Source organism: Syngnathus typhle, linkage group LG18 (assembly GCF_033458585.1).
Source record: "Syngnathus typhle isolate RoL2023-S1 ecotype Sweden linkage group LG18, RoL_Styp_1.0, whole genome shotgun sequence".
NCBI classification, from domain to species: Eukaryota; Metazoa; Chordata; class Actinopteri; order Syngnathiformes; family Syngnathidae; genus Syngnathus; species Syngnathus typhle.
Genome location: NC_083755.1, coordinates 7,045,988 through 7,064,019, shown reverse-complemented (window position 1 = coordinate 7,064,019; position 18,032 = coordinate 7,045,988). Strand labels below are relative to the sequence as shown.

The 18,032-nt window shown below is 48.3% G+C and overlaps 1 protein-coding gene across 2 annotated transcripts; it reads left to right on the top strand.

Annotated features, from left to right (window-relative positions):
- Positions 1-1,125: 1,125 nt before the first annotated feature.
- ntn2 (netrin 2) lies at positions 1,126-15,812 on the top strand. 2 transcript variants are annotated; one of them, XM_061264291.1, is made up of 8 exons: positions 1,126-1,343; positions 2,413-2,551; positions 4,888-6,167; positions 10,589-10,777; positions 11,327-11,476; positions 11,995-12,048; positions 13,743-13,817; positions 13,884-15,812. In XM_061264291.1, exons 2-8 carry the CDS (start codon positions 2,451-2,453, stop codon positions 14,243-14,245), a joined length of 2,211 nt encoding a protein of 736 aa, XP_061120275.1. In that variant the 5' UTR covers positions 1,126-1,343; positions 2,413-2,450; the 3' UTR covers positions 14,246-15,812. The 2 variants fall into 2 exon arrangements, with proteins under 2 accessions (XP_061120275.1, XP_061120276.1); XM_061264292.1 differs by lacking the exon at positions 2,413-2,551 and having other exon boundaries at positions 1,129-1,343.
- Positions 15,813-18,032: the final 2,220 nt, after the last annotated feature.

The window sequence follows — 18,032 nt, the reverse complement described above, 5'->3', positions numbered from 1 at the left end:
CCTCAATCTTTCAAACTCCTATCAAGTTCAAATAAGTACTGTTTTATACTGATAGGAAAGTTGAATTTTTTTGTTTTTTTTCTCTGTTATGATTCAGTAGAAAAGTTTATTTTATTTTTTTCTCCTTTCTAATTCTTTTTTGTATTTGTTTATTGTCACATTGGCTATTTTCTGGATTCAATGTTTATATATTTCTACAAATGATCATTGTATTTGTTTAATTTGTATATTTTGCTGCAATAAAGTTAAAAAAAACAAAAAGGGAGGAAATAAACATGTGGCCACCAGAGAGCGTCCATTCACCATTGAAGATCAGTTCCTGAGAGTTTTAAGCTCAGCAATGGGGCAAAACCTCAAGAAGAATAACTGGTAACTAACTTTTGATTTTAATTATTTCAAATCTTACGTAAATGTCAGACAAGCATATTTTAGAAAAGAAAACGCTGGGCAGAAATGTAACTCCCTGCCTCTGCCAACAGGATGTGCCAGAAATGAAGGTTCCTCCACAAAAAAAAAAAACAAGCTGGCATTGATTGTCTTGTGTCCACTGCAAAGTGTCCCCATCTTGAACTACACCGTGCAAAAACTCCCTAGGACGCCGTAAGTGTTTCTTTTTGTTCCTTTTGTGACGCTCATGTTGACCTTTCTCACAGTGAATTGAAGAATGGATTACCATGGGGAAACCGCTGTGTCTGTTTTCTTTTTCTTTCAATGGAGCAAATGTTTGTTGTCGTTATCTCTGCCACTCGCAATTCACATTCAACGATTATTCGAGTCATATGGAACATTTCATTAAAACAAATTAATATCGATTGGCATGTCAGAGTCAGGGGTCACCTGACTTTGACCCCTTAACTTTATTTTGAATGGTACAGTAGATTCTAAAGGAATGTTGATCAGCTTAGAGAGATTTTAGAGGCAAAGGGGAACAATCGTGTGTATTTCACACGCACTAATCAAATGTATAACAAAATAGTCGCTTTGGTTTTGGCTTGTGGTTGCTTTGTGGTTTCTTGGCAATGTTTTAATTTGTGCAAAATCAAGTCCAACAAGGAGAAAACACATTAAGAGTGTAATTGGAATATTTGGTTCCCCTCCTCTTTGCACACACACGCACACACGCGTCGCCCCCCCTCTCTTCTCCCGCACACACTTTGGGAAAATGTGTGTTTGATTTGAACGGGGAGTAGCCTCAGCCCGGGCTCGCTTTACAACATATGGACGACTGCTCGCTTCTCACTTGGGTCCAGGCACGCATGAGAGAGAGGTGGTCCAAATTTTCACTTGTGGGATTTAGTGGCTTTTTTTTTACTCTATTTAAAGGCTAATTTGGATTCAATAAGGTGAGTTGGATATGATTATTATTTCAACAAGCATGTGTTAGGCAATGACAGGTTACGTGAACCCGTTTTTTTTTTTTTAAATGAAGCTGCCGTTAGCTCGTGCATGCGCGTTCACAGACAGGTGCCACTCTGGAATTGGGCAGAAATAAGTGTGCAAGAGGAGGTGGAAGCTGAAGGGGCGATTGTGAGCCAAGAATGCATGCGTGCCAAAGCAAGCGGCGCGCCTCTCGGCCGCCTTCGTCCTTCAACATGCGTTTGTCACTTCCAATATTTCCTCAGCGTGCACCCCCCCCCCCCTTCTGAAAAGTTAAAGTTACACTGTAACGTTGCATTAGACATCAAATCTAAAAAAAAGGAAGTTTGATGAAATTGGCATCTTATGTCATTAAAATTATTATGGAGGATATTCTGCAATTAATTCCTTCGTCATTTCACCTCGATTCTATTGGGATTAGTGATTGCATCAAATATTATGAAATATTATAGAAGAAGTCAAAATATACGTGCAAAATGATCAACGTGAGTCATTCAAAATTGCACTCAAAACTATTCAATTTTAGTTGTGTGATGTCATCGACGATGTTCTACCCTTGACACATTTTTTAAAATTTGTTTTAGTTCCATTTCGTGCAAATCCAATCCAATTTTGGCTTGTTTGGTGTTTTCTGTGCTGACTTCCCCGAATATCAAACATGCTCCAATGTTAAGCTCCGCCCCCTTGAAAGCGCCTGCTCTCAAACAAGTCTGGAGCTAAAAGCGACAGTCCCGTCCGGCACTTGTTATCTTAACTGCTTGAATGGCCTTAAAGTATGCCCCTATTGCCCCCTTGAAACAGTGTCAGCCACTTGACCTACTTCTCACCATTAAGCATCGGAGTCACTCCACGCAATCGGGACTCGTCTGTGATTATTTTCATCGGGTCCGCCATCAGAAGAGGCGGTTGCAGTCGCATGATGTGTGCGAGATAATCCGAGGCAACACTCTGCAGATTTTGCTCATTGTGTCACTCATTCTCTAAGTTCCATTGAAGTGCGTGTGTGTATGTGTGTGTGCTCCCCTCGCCTGTAAGCATTCAAATACCTGCTGTCCGTCGGCGTGACACTCCAGATGTGTCTGGCAACGGGAAGACGGTCCAGGAGCAAATATCGGCATGCTCGGTCCTGCCCGTCCCCCGCGTCCCGCTTGGCCTGCATGAACGTTTTCTCCAGGTGTGTGTGTGTGTGGTCTGTGTGCTTGTCATATCGGCATGTTTCTCAGCGGTCGTGTTTGGAATGTTTTGGGAATGTGTCGGGCTTTCCCCGTGCTTGACTGTTTTGTATCGTCGTGACCAATTAACCCCGTTTAACCCTCGGGTCTTGCGTCATACCTCAAACTTTTCCCCCCTTTTTTTTTTTTCCCCCCCTTCCCCTCCTCTGCCATGACCCTTTCTCACCAAAACATTGACCTCGCAGAAAACGACATTGGCAATTTTGTCTGAGAGCTACCTTGACCTCATTCTACACCTTGAACCTTCTCCGAGACATGAGAATTTGTCGGTGATCCCTCTGCTAATGACGCCCTCAGCTGGGAAAGTTGACCCCTTCCTGCCCTCCCCCCAAACACACACACGGGAATTGTCGTCACCACCGTGAAGATGGCCGTCATCGAGCGGGCCACTGACCTCTGTTACCTGAGTCCTGTCAGTCATGTTGACTCACGTCGACATCTTTATTTGCTCTGTGTGTGTGTTCCATTTTTGGATTTTGCCCATTGTCGAACAGACTCAAAATAAACTCGTTTATCCGTCAGAATTGGCAATGTGTCAGCAATATTGACAAAAAATCCTCAGTAGTTGCGGAAGGCTGCTAATAACCCCACCAGGGATTACTGTGCTGGAGGGGGACAGCAGGGTACCACATCGGGCCCCCTCTCACTGTCACCCGATAGAAGACCTCCCTCCGCTCCCCGTCTTAGAGAGGGGCTACCCGACCAGCGTGAAAGGCTCCCACTTGGGATACAAAGCGGCTCAGCTGTCCCCAGACACCCCCCCTTACCCGGAGCCCTCCGCTATCCACCCAAGCCAAATAAAGCCTCTCAGCGACTTGTGTTTTCCTAATCGGTGAACTCCGACTAAGGCGCCCATGCTTGAAAGAGAAGCGAATCAACGTGGGATGATCTCCCGATGATGTGGGGGGAGAAGCTGAAAACCACAAGACCACCCCGTCGTCCTCCCATCTTCACATGAAACTTGTTTCTCATTATGATAAGTCATGAGGTAGGGGGGAAAAAAAAAAGCTGGCGTCTCCTCTAGTGTGTTGTCACCGTTCCCAGTCGGTTGGAGCACCCACCCACAGCTCTCCCATATTTAGTCATTCCAGGCACTGACACGCACCGTCGCAGTCGTCCACCTTAATCTGTCTCGCTCCATCCATCTCATATTTGTATGCCCTAGTCACCTTCCTCCATTCATCTCCAGGTCTGCTCTTCTTCCATTTATCACGTTGTCTTACTTTTCCTGACATTTTTGTCCAACATTAGAAAACAAGTGGGGGGGGTTGTTTCCTTTTAGCACCACTTGAGAAGAGGCCAAATAGTTGGAGTGCAGATGAGTGCGCCCATTTGCCAGTTTTTTTGGTTTCGTTTTTGAAGGCTTGCAATCCCCGTAGCCCTTCACACGTAAGAAGAAGGACACTTTTGTCTTTGCGACTGGCCTTTAACTCCCATCTGTCTGCTTTCCGCCGCGCTTGACTGAAGTGGATACAGAGGCCACCTTTTGTTCTTCTCTCTCAGATGAAGAGGGATGGATGGCGTTGTATGAAGGGGAGCCAGAGCGGGAGCGGCTGGCTGCCATTCATTGTAATTTAATAAATAGCACACAAAGAGGGATGCGGTTGCCTTCAGCTGTCACTTTTCAAATGAGGCACCTCTCCATTTGACACCCAGGGAAGGAAAAGGGGGATTAGGCGAGGAAAAGCCCCAGGCCGTATTCACCCCCCATCAAATGGCTTTCTCACCCCGAACCCCTTGTTTGGAACCAAGAGGCTCCTTGTCTAGCCGAGCATTGTAGAAACAATGTCACCCAGGTACCAAGCATGGAACCGTATCACTGGTGAATTGACTCATCGGGGAATGTCGGAATTTCTACCGTCACATCGTCTTTGATGAGAGTTTCTCTTTGACGGTTTCACTTCTTCAAACACAGAGACCACGTTTCTGGTCCGTCGCACCACACCATTACCAGGGATTATGGGATGCCATGCTACCCGAGCATGACCACAAAGCTCGGCTGCTTTTGACACCGGCGGCAGAACAGAAAGAGTCGGCCATTTTGGAGGCATCCACTTCTTTAAATGGCCTGTCTGTCAAGAAGTGTGTATATTTTTTATTCCAGCCAGCCAAGCATTTCAATCTTCTATGTTAATTAATGTCGGAACTTTTCAGACGGACGTGGTTGCTCAGCCTTGGCAGAGGTCCGCGCTTGACTGAGTGGCTCTTTTTGGTGATTTCCTTTTGTGGTAACAATGAGTTTGACACTGACCTCCGTGTTTGTATCTGTCTCCCGCAGGAAGGGCCTCGCGCCAAGGGTCACCGAGCACCGACAGTCTCCTTCCTCCGGGCCGCAATTAAGGCCGGCTCGGGAGATTTTTAGCGAGAAGTCGGACACGTCCGCACGCAGTCTCGCTCTGGCGTTTACTGGCGCAGCTTCTCCGCTCGACTCGCATCTGTTTGCCTCGCAAGACGCGCGCGGTGGTCGGGAGCCGGGCCCTCGGAGCAGAATGAGGGAAGCCTGGACGTACTTGCTGTGCTTGAGCCTCCTGGCGGGCTCGGCGGCGTCGCACGGCGCCAACAACCCCTTCGCCGGACAGCAGAACCCCGCGGACCCTTGCTACGACGACGCCGGCGCGGCCCGCCGTTGCATCCCCGAGTTTATCAACGCCGCCTTTGGCAAGGAGGTGGCGGTGTCCAGCGTGTGCGGGCGCCCGGCGTCCCGCTCGTGCAGCGTGGTGGAGCGCGGAGACGAGCGGCCGTCGGTGCGAACGTGCCAGATCTGCGACGCCGCCGACCCCCGGCGCGCCCGCCCGCCTTCCTACCTCACCGACCTCAACTCGGCTCACAACCTGACCTGCTGGCAGTCGGAGAACCTCAACACCTCGCCGCACAATGTGACGCTAACCCTTTCCCTGGGCAAGAAGTTTGAGATCACCTACGTCAGCTTGCAGTTCTGCTCGCCCAGACCGGAGTCGCTGGCCATCTACAAGAGCATGGACTACGGCAAAACGTGGACGCCCTACCAGTTCTACTCGTCGCAATGTCGGCGTGTGTACAACCGGCCCAACAGAGCCGCCATCACCAAGCAGAACGAACAAGAGGCTCTGTGTAGCGACGGCCACACGGACCTCTACCCGCTCTCCGGAGGCCTCATCGCCTTCAGCACCTTGGACGGACGGCCGTCCGGCAAAGACTTTGACAACAGCCCGGTCCTCCAGGACTGGGTGACCGTCACGGATATCCGCGTGGTCTTCACCCGGCCCCAGCAGCCGCGGGAGCCGGGACCGACCGGGCGGGACGAAGACCCCGCGGCGGCGGCGGCGGCGGCGGCGGCGGCGGCGGCAGCGGCGGCGCCCTCCACGCTGCCGGCGTACTTCTACGCGGTGGGCGACTTCCAAGTGGGCGGGAGGTGCAAGTGCAACGGCCACGGGGCGCGCTGCCTGAAAGACAAGGAAGGCAAACTGGTGTGCGACTGCAAGCACAACACGGAAGGGCCCGAATGCGACCGCTGCAAACCCTTTCACTACGACCGGCCGTGGCAGAGGGCCAGTGCCCGCGAGGCCAACGAATGTCTGCGTGAGTACTTTTTGTTTTTCCTTCTCTTTGGGTCCAAAGTCAAAACAAATAGTCAGCCGTACCATCGAGCCCTAAGTGAGCACTTAGACACGGAGCCGTCAAAATCGAATAAAGACGACCGCTGGCCAAATATCCAATGACCACCTTTGGGCAGCCACAATCGAAAATAAAAATGGTGATATTTGGAATCTTTTTGCCAGCCGCCCGCACTCCAAATCGGTCACTGGGCTGCGTTTCCCATCAAGCGTGTAAATGAAGTGCACCTCTTCAGGGAAACGCTCGTGTTTTCTGGAAATGTCTAAACAGCGGATGACAACTATTCAACTCACTGGCACTCAGCGAGGGGTTAAATCATCCGAGTCGTCATGCGAGCGAGTCGTGTTTACGCTCTGGGAACCGGCCGTGTCAAATTGTTATTCTTATTTACGTGCCAACGGCTGCTAATGTAATTGTATAGGCAGTTCCGTCGATTTTCATTTCGGACGGTCTGGCGTCATATTAGATTTGCGCACCTGTTTTAAATCAACAGACATCTAGTGAGATTGAATTCAGTTCAATTTGGCCCGTCGTGAAAAACGTGGCAGCGAATTAGTAAGCGCTGTCCCCGTTTTCACCTCGCTGATGAAGCCAGAAATGTTCGGCGGGGGGAGGGCGGGCAAAAGTGTATATTTTTCTAACGTGTTGTAATTGCCCGGCGAGCTCGCCTGAGATCATATTTAGCAAATGCCAGATCTGCTTAAGGGTGACCAGGGGTGACAAAACCAAAGGCCAACTATGCAACAATATCCCAGCGCAGATCCCTCAGCGCTTTTCCTGCGCTTACGCCCTCTTTTAAATATCCCCTTGCTCTTTCCCAAATGTTACACCCGCTTTACGTATATGTCGCCGGGATTTGCCAATGAAAGCTCGCCGGCCGCTTTACCTTCCTTCCTGGGAGCCAAAGCGAAGCCTGAGGGCGCTTTTCAGGGAAAGGGAGCAGGGGCGTGGGGTCGTGACCTTTACGCAGGATGGTGACATTGGATGTCAGGAGAGGTTTTGATTTTTGCCTCCCAAGTGGAGTACGGGCTCTTCTTTAGACCCATCTGGTGCCTCCATCTTGGTTTTTTAAAAATCCCCTCCGTCCTGGAGGTCGCCGAGGGCGACCCCGCTGCGATTTATCTGCCGAGTGGTGCGGGAGAGAACGAGGAAACAGATGCAACGCTTGTGTTTGCTTGCCGTTTGTGATTGAGTATTGTTGTTTTTGCTGGCGTGCCCCACGCCGGAATGTAAATACCGTTTGTTGACTTTCAAATTAAGTCTGCTCAAAGAGACTGTATCGGATGAGAGGCCTCTTGTGGAGTCAAGTGACACCAGTCCGAGATGATTTATGGTACCGGCAAATTATTTTCCAGTCCTTCCCTCTTCCTCATTCGGAGAGCAGGAAGTGCAGCTCGGGGATGCTCCGAGGCCAGAAGCAGGCATCATCCATCGCTAATGAAGCTTAGCTTAGCCAGATCCAAGAGTGCACCGACGCCACGGCTCATTTGCAAGCTGCAGGTTTATTTTTCAAGATTGCAGGTGAGCTATGGTTGGCAGCGCCGCCGTAGAGGGTGTGGCGCTCAGTGTTTTATTAGTCAATCATTCAACCTAACCCTTTTAAATCACATCAGTCGGATAAATTAGTTGAAGGAAATTTCCTTCATTTGTTAAACCTAGAGGACCACGTCGTTATTTTTTTTTCTCCCCTCTGACAAAGAGCAGATGGTTTTCTTTTTATACTGATTAGAATTTCAAAATAGGCTTTCCATCCCTTAGTTGCTATTTTTTGTGTTGCACTTCTCGACCAGCCGAGGCCAAGCCGGGGTCGGTCTGTGTTCTACTTTCACCATTTGAGAAATGAAAGTGAAAACGTCCGTGTCGTTTTTAATCGGTCGTAACGCGAGGATGTCGGATTCCCTTCAAATGGAACGCGCAATTTTCAAAGCTGTGTTCTTTAGCCTGAAGGCAACATGGGATAAAAGACCATGATGAGATTTATAATTTTAGAAAAGAAAAGCCGCTTTGATAGCGCTGCCCCCTACGTGTCATTATCCTACTTTTGCTAATCGACTCCCCGGAACTCCCGCGTCGCCGGAGGCTAGCTTGCGAGGGCTCGTCACATCATTTGAATTCTTTTTTTTTTGCTGCTTATCCCAAGGTTGAACGGGTTTGATTGACACTTCTCCCATCAAGTCATTATAAAGAGGTGAAATCACGTTAATTGCGTTAATATGCGCCGCTCTATCAAGTCGCACACCCACACATGGTAGCAATCAACCCCGACTTTCCCACCAGTGACTTTTTCTATCAAGGAGCCCCTTCGGCTGAAATCAGAGCCTGGCTTTTTGTCGTTGGAAATTTTGCCTTTTTTTTTTTTCCTCAATGTTATTGCAAGCCCGCGGGCTCTGCTAACTGCGGAACGATGCGGTTTCCAGCCGACACGCCGGCCGCTGTTGTTGGTGGCTGTTAAGCCAGAACATGAGTGCAGGAACTCTTTCGTGAACCCTTGTGTACATATGAAATTGTATGAGAGTGTCATTAGCACATTTTTTTGCGTCTTTTTATTATTACAATCTTATTTTGTGTGGGTTTCACCACACTGTGTCCATGCCACGGATCCGACAAGGAGGTAATTAACCGGGTGTTCCCTCCCGGTGTCCTGAGCAGGTGGCTGGAGCAGCCAGACACTGTTCAGCTCACACACACACACACCATGTCGAGAGTAACACACGGTGTCTGGACGTCAGCCCGACCCGAGAAGAGAAAGATGGCGGTCAGTGTGGCCCTCCGCTCTTTGAGGACCAATGTTAGTTGAGGGGAGGGGTGAGTTGCACGGGCATCCAAAATTTTGGTAGAGGTGAAGGAAAAATAGAATTCGATTTATACCGAACATTTGCATTTTATTTGTTGAAATGGGTTTTCATTCAACAGGCCGATTTGTCACGTGGGGGAAAACGCCGAGCTGTTCTTGAGTCGATATGTCACCTGGCACGTTGTCGCTATTGAAAGGTCTTTGGAGATGGGGAAGTCAGAAACATGTGCGAAGGAGGAGGACGCTGGCTCCCACTTGCGTGAAGCCGTCATTCCGTCGTCACGCAGTACCTCCAATTTGTTGCTCTTTATCTTAATGACTTATGGTTCTTTTCGTCTCACGTACTAAAAAAATGATTTGTCGTGGCTGTGTTTTGCCAACCGCAGCTTGTTTGTTTTGCCATTTCCTTGACAACACGCAAACTTTTTTGGCTACATGCAAAGGGATTTTTCCTTTCTTCCGTTTTTCCACACATAAGCTCAAAACAATAGATTTGCCGCTCGGTACTTTGAGTTGCCGCGCGGCCGTAAATCAACAAGATGGCAGAAATCCGCCGTCGGTTCTTCAGCTGCGCTCGCGATGCAAAACGTGATCCATCACTTTCATGTTCCAGTGCAAGGTGTTAATGGTCCCACATGCTCACAGCTGGATACGTGTTTGAGATGCTTGATGGCAGAAACAGCATCCTGCCTGCCCTGGAAATTTCCTTGGAATATTTCACACTTGTGGTGAAGATCACCTCGTCCACACCGACTCGAATTAACTTGGTCAAATTTCAAATGCTATTTGATTAGCCTCTGAATTCCAAACAAATTGGGCTGCAACCATATGGAATTGGGAAACAGTCTGGGAATGTGCCCCCCCCCCACACACACGCGACCCCTCCCACCCGCTTTTTTTTCCCGGATCTGGAACCAGGAGAAAAACACGGCCTCATTTCCCCGGCCCGGTGACAGGCTTCCTTTTTTAGATGTGGATCACGTACAGCTCTCGCCACAGTAGCGACAAAATGTAGTCGTTGTACCTTGAAAATAACAGCCGTGAATCAAAACCCGTTTCCCCCCACGTTAGGGCGGCAATGTTTCGATGCGGCCTGTTAATTTTAACGTCGACGTTATGACAATGGATTTACTGCTTAAATACACAAAGTGTCCGGGTTGCCAGAAAACAAAAACAATTCTTCCTCGGCGCTACTTTAGCTCCTAAATCAAACTCTGCTTTCGTAATCGTCTCGGCAACCTCAGTGAACCAGTCGGATCTCCAGCTTGAACCGTTCTATCCTGGCTCACCTCATCGGGAAGCTCAAATCTCTTTATGTGAGCCCGGTTTTCCTTTAATAGGTCATCAGTGAGATTGACGCGGGATTAACGTGTCTCTCTGCGGAGATTAATAAGTGATGGACTGAAGGAAGTTGGATTCATAAATCACCAAAAGGGAGAAATGAAGGCTACAAATATCATTTTGATGGATGGCAAGCAGAGCTGCCGCCAAGCTCGGAGCTGCCGTGTTGTAAGCGCTTACCAAACCACAGCGTCAAAGTAAATCTTAAAGGTACCGTGTATGTTCTGACAACTGTGTCGTCCGTCCGCAGCGTGTAACTGCAACCTCCACGCCCGGCGCTGTCGTTTCAACATGGAGTTGTACAAACTTTCGGGGAGGAAGAGCGGAGGCGTGTGCATGAACTGCCGCCACAACACGGCCGGCCGCCATTGCCACTACTGCAAGGAAGGCTTCTTCCGAGACATGGCCCGACCAATCACTCATCGACGGGCTTGCAAGGGTACGTGCTATTTCGATTTCTCCATGTGTTAGAGGTGAAAGTATGTTGAGTGTCACGTCTTAAGACAATAAAATACAGGTGTTTCCAAAAGGGGGGAGGCGGGGCAAGCGTCTGTTCCTAATCAGCTCTGCAAATGGGCGCCCATGAGAGCGGCGGGGAATGGACCCATGAAAAATATCGTGAAGTGTAAAAAAAAATAGCAATCATCCACAATTTGCAGAGGCTCGATGAAGAAAAGGCCGTTTTAAAGGACTACAAATCCCAAGGCGACGTGTGTCACAGCTGCAGTCACGCAGGCTTGAAAAGTCATCAACATCTGAGGACTTTTTACTGCTTCTTAACTGGCCCAAGCCGCCTTGCTCATAAAACCTCGGGGGAAAAAAACAGTTTGAGGAGAAAAGGAGGGGGCAGAGATCAACACCCCCCCCCCCCCCCCCTCCCTCTTCCCTTACGACCTGCTCATATTTGCCCGGTTGTTTACCGAACACGGTGGACAAAAGACTATAAACTGCTTTGTCTCATGTTCTTGTTCCTGCGCCATCTTCTCAGCCTGCGACTGCCACCCCGTCGGAGCAGCGGGTAAGACGTGCAACCAGACCACAGGTCAGTGCCCCTGCAAAGATGGCGTCACCGGCAGCACCTGCAACCGCTGCGCCAAGGGCTACCAGCAGAGCCGATCTCCCGTGGCCCCTTGCATCAGTGAGTGGACGCTCTAGCTAGCTCAAAGCTAAATGGAGCTCTTTCAAAAATGACCTTTGCCGATGCAGCGTCACACTGCGCCACGCCACGCGGTGCCACATGGCGCCGTGTTGTTTCTCTCGCATTGCAGCTCCGGAGCAGATGGTCCAAAAAAAAGCCACGGTCATGGATGGCCGACCCCGACCATTTCATTGCCGCTGAACCATCCCAGGCACCAAAGGGAACTAAGCGCGTGCATAAATTTAGCTCTATTAGGCTTAATGGCAACTTTGGGTGTGACAATATGGCCTCGTGGGGAGGGGAGGGGGGCGAGGCTGTTAAGCAGCCAATTAGTATTAGTACGGATCCTTTCATTGAGCTTCACAAGATGTTTTATTTTTTTATGCTGTCATGCACAATTTTAATGCAGATTTTTAACAGTCCGAATTGCCTTCCAAGATCTTCAAAAATGTGTTTGCCGCTCAAATCTAGCATTTATGTTTTAGCACAGCACTAAATGTTTGACTTTTGCGTTCCAGAGATCCCCGTGGTGAACCCCACAGCTGTGGTGAGCAGCACAGAAGAGCCAGCAGGTTGGTGTACGCTCACTCACACCCCGCCCCGTTCACCAGAAGAACAAAAACATATTCTTTTTTTTTCCCCCCATATTTCTGGGCTCCAATTTGAAGGTGTGGAATAAATATTAATGGCGGATGGGGCGCCTCCCTTTTTTGAAGTGCTTTGGCCCAGATGAGATTTTCCCCCTTTTGTCTCGGAATCCCAAAGCCCTCGGCCAAGTTTCCTCCACCTCGAAGCATCACGACAAGGCCGAGGTGATTGCTAGATAAAGTGGAAGGAAACGTTTTGAGGCGTGAAAAGACTCTTTGGCAACTTGAGGAAATTGATTCGGGCTCTCCCGTGGGAAAACATTTCCACCGGCGATTCTCTTCAAGCGCTCGAAAATACGTCATCCGTGTCTTTCTCTCCATCCTTAAACTTGAACTGTCCAAAATGTCGTTTTTTGTGTAGAAGGGGGCGGAGCACGCAATTTGTCCTTGTCGTATGGAGAGAAAAGTGTTTTCACTGGGCTGCTCTTCCGGGTCACTAGGCGATTCTTTTTTTTTTTTTCTTTTTTGCGAGAGCTTTTCCAGGTGAAAAGTGACTCCTCATGGGAAAAGGAGCTTTTGCCCGTTTTCTCGCTGCCAAGGTTTCAGCGCCAATACCTCGGAGAAGGAATGCGAGCATATTTGGCAGCGCTTTAATGAAATCCATGCGCATGCCATCTACATGCAGTCGCAGTTCATGATAATGAGCTGGAGAAAAAAAAAAAAAAAAATCATTTCCATTTGGCAGGATTTTATTTTCACTTCCAGAGACTAGAAGAAAAAAAAAATATTTTTAATTAATAACAGAAAATAATGAATTTTTTATTTCTTTTTTTAAACACCCCAATTTAGTTATTAAAACACTTTTCTTTTTTCCCCCCCTCTTCCTTCCTTTTTTCCCCTCACACAGCCTTATAAAATCTCCTGCTCGCTGATTCACAGCCAAACATCCTGGATGTTTTTATGACTTTCTTGTCCTTCCTAAACTCCTTCAATTACTGCAAAAAAAAAAAAAACCCAAAACGCAACGCCCTTTTCGTGTGCAGCCGCTTTTGATTGATTTACTTTGGTAGCCGACATGACTGGCTGGTTTTTCCTCGCGAAAGTAGCGAGACCACAAGGACCAGGTCCAGTTCTATGTGTTTGGTAGTCTTGACATTCCAAGCAGGCAGCACGCTCGGCTTCCCGTGTCTCCGTCGGGACTTCAAACATGGGAAATGTTTTCCAATGTTGTCACTCCATCAACTACAAATATGCAAATTCAAAACCGTTGCACATTCTTTCTGATAATAGCGCTCATCTGTTTTCAATATCTCATATGACCCCCCCCCTTCTCTCTTTTCATCATCACACAATTTCAATTTTGATAACTATCAAATATTTCCATGTGCGTTCTCTCCGGCTTGCCTGAGGGCTCTCCGTCGAAAATTGAATTATTGTCTTTTTTTTTTTTTTTTCCCGGGGCTTTCAGAATGTGAAACTCTGAGGGAAGAGCACATTTCCATTGCGGATTTACGAGCAGGATGACTGAGTCGTTAATATGGATCTGGCCAATGTGTGGTCTCGGGCATCACACTCGCTTCCACCTCGCTCTGTTTTTTCTCTCCCCAACCTCCAAAACATGTCAAAAGTTAACACTTTGAGTCCTCTGTTGTGTTTCAGCCGCCATGTTTGTTTTATAGATTGTGAGTCTTACTGCAAACCGGTGAAGGGTAACTTGAAGATCAACATGAAGAAATACTGCAAGAAGGATTATGGTGAGTTTGGAATTCATGACGTGGCGTACGCACCGAGACCGCTCACCCGAGACTTGTCGTCCTCAGCGGTGCAAGTGAACGTGCTGGACATGGAGACGGTCGGCGACTGGGCCAAGTTTTCCGTCAACGTCATGTCCGTGTACAAGAGTCGCGGCGAGCCCTTAAAACGAGGCGACAACATCCTGTGGGTGCACATGAAGGATTTGGCCTGCAAGTGCCCCAAGATCCAAATGAGCAAGCGCTTCCTGGTTATGGGCGGCAGCGACGGCGGGACCGGCTCGGGGCCCGGGGTCGGGACCTCCAACCCGGAACGTGCTGGGCTGCTGGCTGATAAAAACAGCCTGGTGATCCAGTGGAGGGACGTTTGGACGAGACGACTGAGGAAGTTCCAGCGCAAAGAGAAGAAGGGCAAGTGCGGCAAAGCCTGATTGGACGGCGCCGTGGAACCTTAACCCCGCCCCCTTTTCCATTACGGGACATGACCAAGACTGCATGTACCCGAGGACCGCATTTTGTGTATATTGTATAATTATTTTCCTTTTTATTTTTTATTTGTCACATCTTTCTCCTCCAACGGTTTGCCTTAAAAAGGGACCGCCAAGGGTACGAAGTTCCCGCCCTCGCTGACGACGTTGGAACCTTCCGCTCCGTTTCCAACCACTGCAACAATGAAATCCAAGGAATCACAACCTTTTTTTTTTTTTTGGGGATACCAGACATCAGGAGGAACTTTTTTTTAATCAAGTCGTTGGAATTTTCCGCAACTGCCATCAGACTGGACTCTTTCAAGTGGACATTTCTGAAGGCCACATGGTTGGACCCTCAGTTTCTGAAGGATGCCTAAAGTGTCATGTGACTGGCAGACAGAAGCGAGCGGAGCTGACTATTTAGTCTGAATGAACGAGGCTGGAACGTTCGTGGAGAGCATACCGTACTAGAACACGAGACTATCGCCTTTCAATCCTACAAAGTTTTGTCATGTTTGCATGTTTGTGGTTTGTGCTGGTCCATCAAAGCCCCCCCCCCCCATCCACCCAACCCACCCACCGCTCCAGAACCAAACCGTTGCCAGCATCCCAAAAAAAAAAGTTATCTCCCCCTGTCATCCTTTGCCAAATGAGCACAGTCGGAGTTTTAAACCTAATTAAGAGACTCTGAAAGTCAAGAGAGGAGGGAAAAAAAAAAAAAGTCTGGTCGCTCTCCAGGTTTTCCTCCGCCTTTCATTCTGTGAAAGACATCATTGCAATGTCTCGCTATAAGCTAAACAAGAATCTGAAGTTTGCGTCGAGCTGGCGCGGCGGCCATCTTGCTGACAGGCACGTCTTGAAAGTTGTTTGGCTGCGGCCGCATGTTTGGCTTGTCGTTCTTCCAAAAGACTCTCCTCTGCTGCGTATCGGCCAAGCCCCCCCATCACTCCCCCCAGCCCCCAGGAGCCATTTTTGCATGTTATGTATTGAGTGTCTTTGATAAGTGACGGCGCAGTCGGAGATTGCCAAATACGCTCAGTGGCGCACTGTACTCCTTTCCCGTCAAATGTCCGTCAAACTCTACCCCGCCCCCTTACAACAACGACGTGATGATAAGAGCTGGCCAGATGTTTTCTCGTCCTTTTTAGCGAAAGCCGTCATGTTGTTTAACGAGGCCTAAAGCTTGGCAATGGAAGCCGGTCCCCTTTCGTGCTTTGTTGCTTTCGCCGCCACTTTTTATTGCGCTTGCAGGTGTGTGTGAGAATACATCCATGTGTGTGTGTGTGTGTTAGTCCACGCAAGTAAACAAGTGATATGCACATCACAGAATGTTTTCTACGACAAACGTCCTATTGTAAATAACTCGGGGGGGGGACGTAAAGATGTGACACGGGGATGCTTGAGCTAAGCCCCGCCTCTTTCTGTCGGATGAATGTCTCGTCCCCATTTCTATATCCGAGTCTTCCTCGAGGCAACGAACCACTGACTTTTTCATCTGAGTGATACAAAATAAATTATTAGTTAATGAGCCGTGTGCCGTGTTTGATGATGTGTCTCGGTAATAGCGAGCTGCGGAAATTCTCATTTCCATTCGACCAGGTTGGGAATGCTCCCTTTTGAGTCCAAATGTTCTGTAAATAAACGGTGAGGCCTCCAATCAAAGTCAGGAAGGGTTTTTAAATCCCCTTGTATTTCACTCTGTCACCTTCAGGGTCCTCGTTGTCTGAATTCCCAATTTCTATCCAAACAAAATCCTCCTCTAAGCTGGAAAGGAACCATTTATCACCCCCCCCCCCCTAAATTGTGCCTGGATGTTTGTAGACCTTCAGCATCAAACACATCTGTCTTGGACATCCTGTCTTCCATCGAGTTGTTGTGCCAACTTGTATTACCGGACAACATTTCAACTTAATGGACACCACTTTAGGGTGGGATCAGGGAGTCGGTGACGGGGGCAGATTGTTAGAGATTGGCCAGATCGGACTTTGAAAAATTGCCAAGTATTCCAAAGGAGGCTTCAAAATTGTTTGTGTGTGTTAGCCAGCAGCTGTTTTTTTTTTTTTTTTTTTTGTAACACATGGTTTTGCCGAGCTGCTTTTTGGAAAAGCTGTTTTGAGGATTTGGAAAAGTATCCAAAGACGCCGCGTTCTCCTCCACATTCCTCTTCCAGCACTCGCCGAACTTGCTTTCATAATCTGCCAGCGCAGCTTCGTTGGCTTTTAAATGGAGCCTCATTACCACTCGGCTTTAAAGTTCGACCGCCTTTTCCAGCATACGCTCAATTGTGTGTGTGTGTGTGTGTGTGTGTCTAACCACACGTATAACTCCCCCTCTTTTGTAAACCGCAAAAAATGTGGCAAGAAATCTTTGTAAGGGCTGCATCATAAATATTCAGCGCTGAAGGTCTGATCTGGATCTCTCTTTTTGGGCCGCACGTCTTCGCTTTGAGTGAAAGCAGCTGTCGTGTGAGGAGACAAAACGTACGTGATGATGCCTGAACCTCTGGAGGTAATTCATAATCACACTGTTGACGCACTCCCAATTTTCAAATTCCGCATTGTGAAGAACGAAGCCTTCTCCAACGCTTCCTCAGGAAGCCGAGGAGCACTTTCCCTCCGGGGGGGGAAGAGGGGGCGGGGTTACGGACAAGCGGGGCCTTGTGTCAACCCGACTCGGGCTTCTTACTTCAACAACAGCCCCCGCACCTGTCAAAATACGGCCGACGTATCCACGTATCAAAGCAAATAAGCACGCTTGGCTGACAGGTGCCACTCGCCGTAGAACACCTCGCTGCTACGTATAGAGCCGTTTTATGTGTGTTTGGACCTTGCCAAATTTTTGCTCTCCATGGCAGAGCTACTGAGCAATAAATGTTTTGGATTGGCCCTTTTTTATTTTATTTTTAATAACACATTCCAAAGAGGCTATGTCACATCTTGGCACCTCGGCAATAAAATCTGCGGAAACCTGACTTCCTGCTTCTGCTTCCTGTGCAGCAAAGCTTCAAGTCCGGCACCGGCCAGGATGGCACAATTGTGACCTCAGCGCCACCGACCAAAAGTAAGTATATGTTCTTTATCCTCTGCACCAAAGTGACAGACTGCAAAAAACATTGAGACCTTTTGTACATCTGGGGAAGTTGGACTCCACGACCTTGACTATTTAATACCCATCGTAATGTTCGGATGACGTTGTTTGAAACCCATTATTTTTTTTTCTTTACAAGTGCATATGGTTAATCTTTTTGTTTTCCTCACTTTTAAAAGACACCCAACGGACACTTCTGGAGTTCCACCTGTTGGACATCAAATAATAGCATTTTCCCGTTATAATAATATTTTGATTGTTGTGCAACGTGAGAAATATCGGAGTCGTTTCCCCGCAAACAACACAGTGAGCATTGTTTTTTGGGTTCCGTTTGGAATGTTGTGCTAGGACCCCAAGTGCAATGTGGCTCGGAGTCGCCGCCCTTGTTTCATTTTATTCCACGGAGGGGTCACAAGGCTAAAAGGGCCCTTTTGTCTGATTAATGGTGTTTGCTTCACTTGCATACTTGCTGCCCGGCGTTGATGAATCCCAGCGTCCTCGTAAAGTGAAAGCGCGCACAAGTTGTTTCTAAATGGCAATTGTTAACAGCTCGGTGGGCTCTGTAAACACGCACCGACGGAGATGGGGGGGACCGAGAAAAAAAAAAAAAGTGAAAAAGACTGAGGCTGTTAAGATGTCATGTCGAGGTCGCCGACATGAA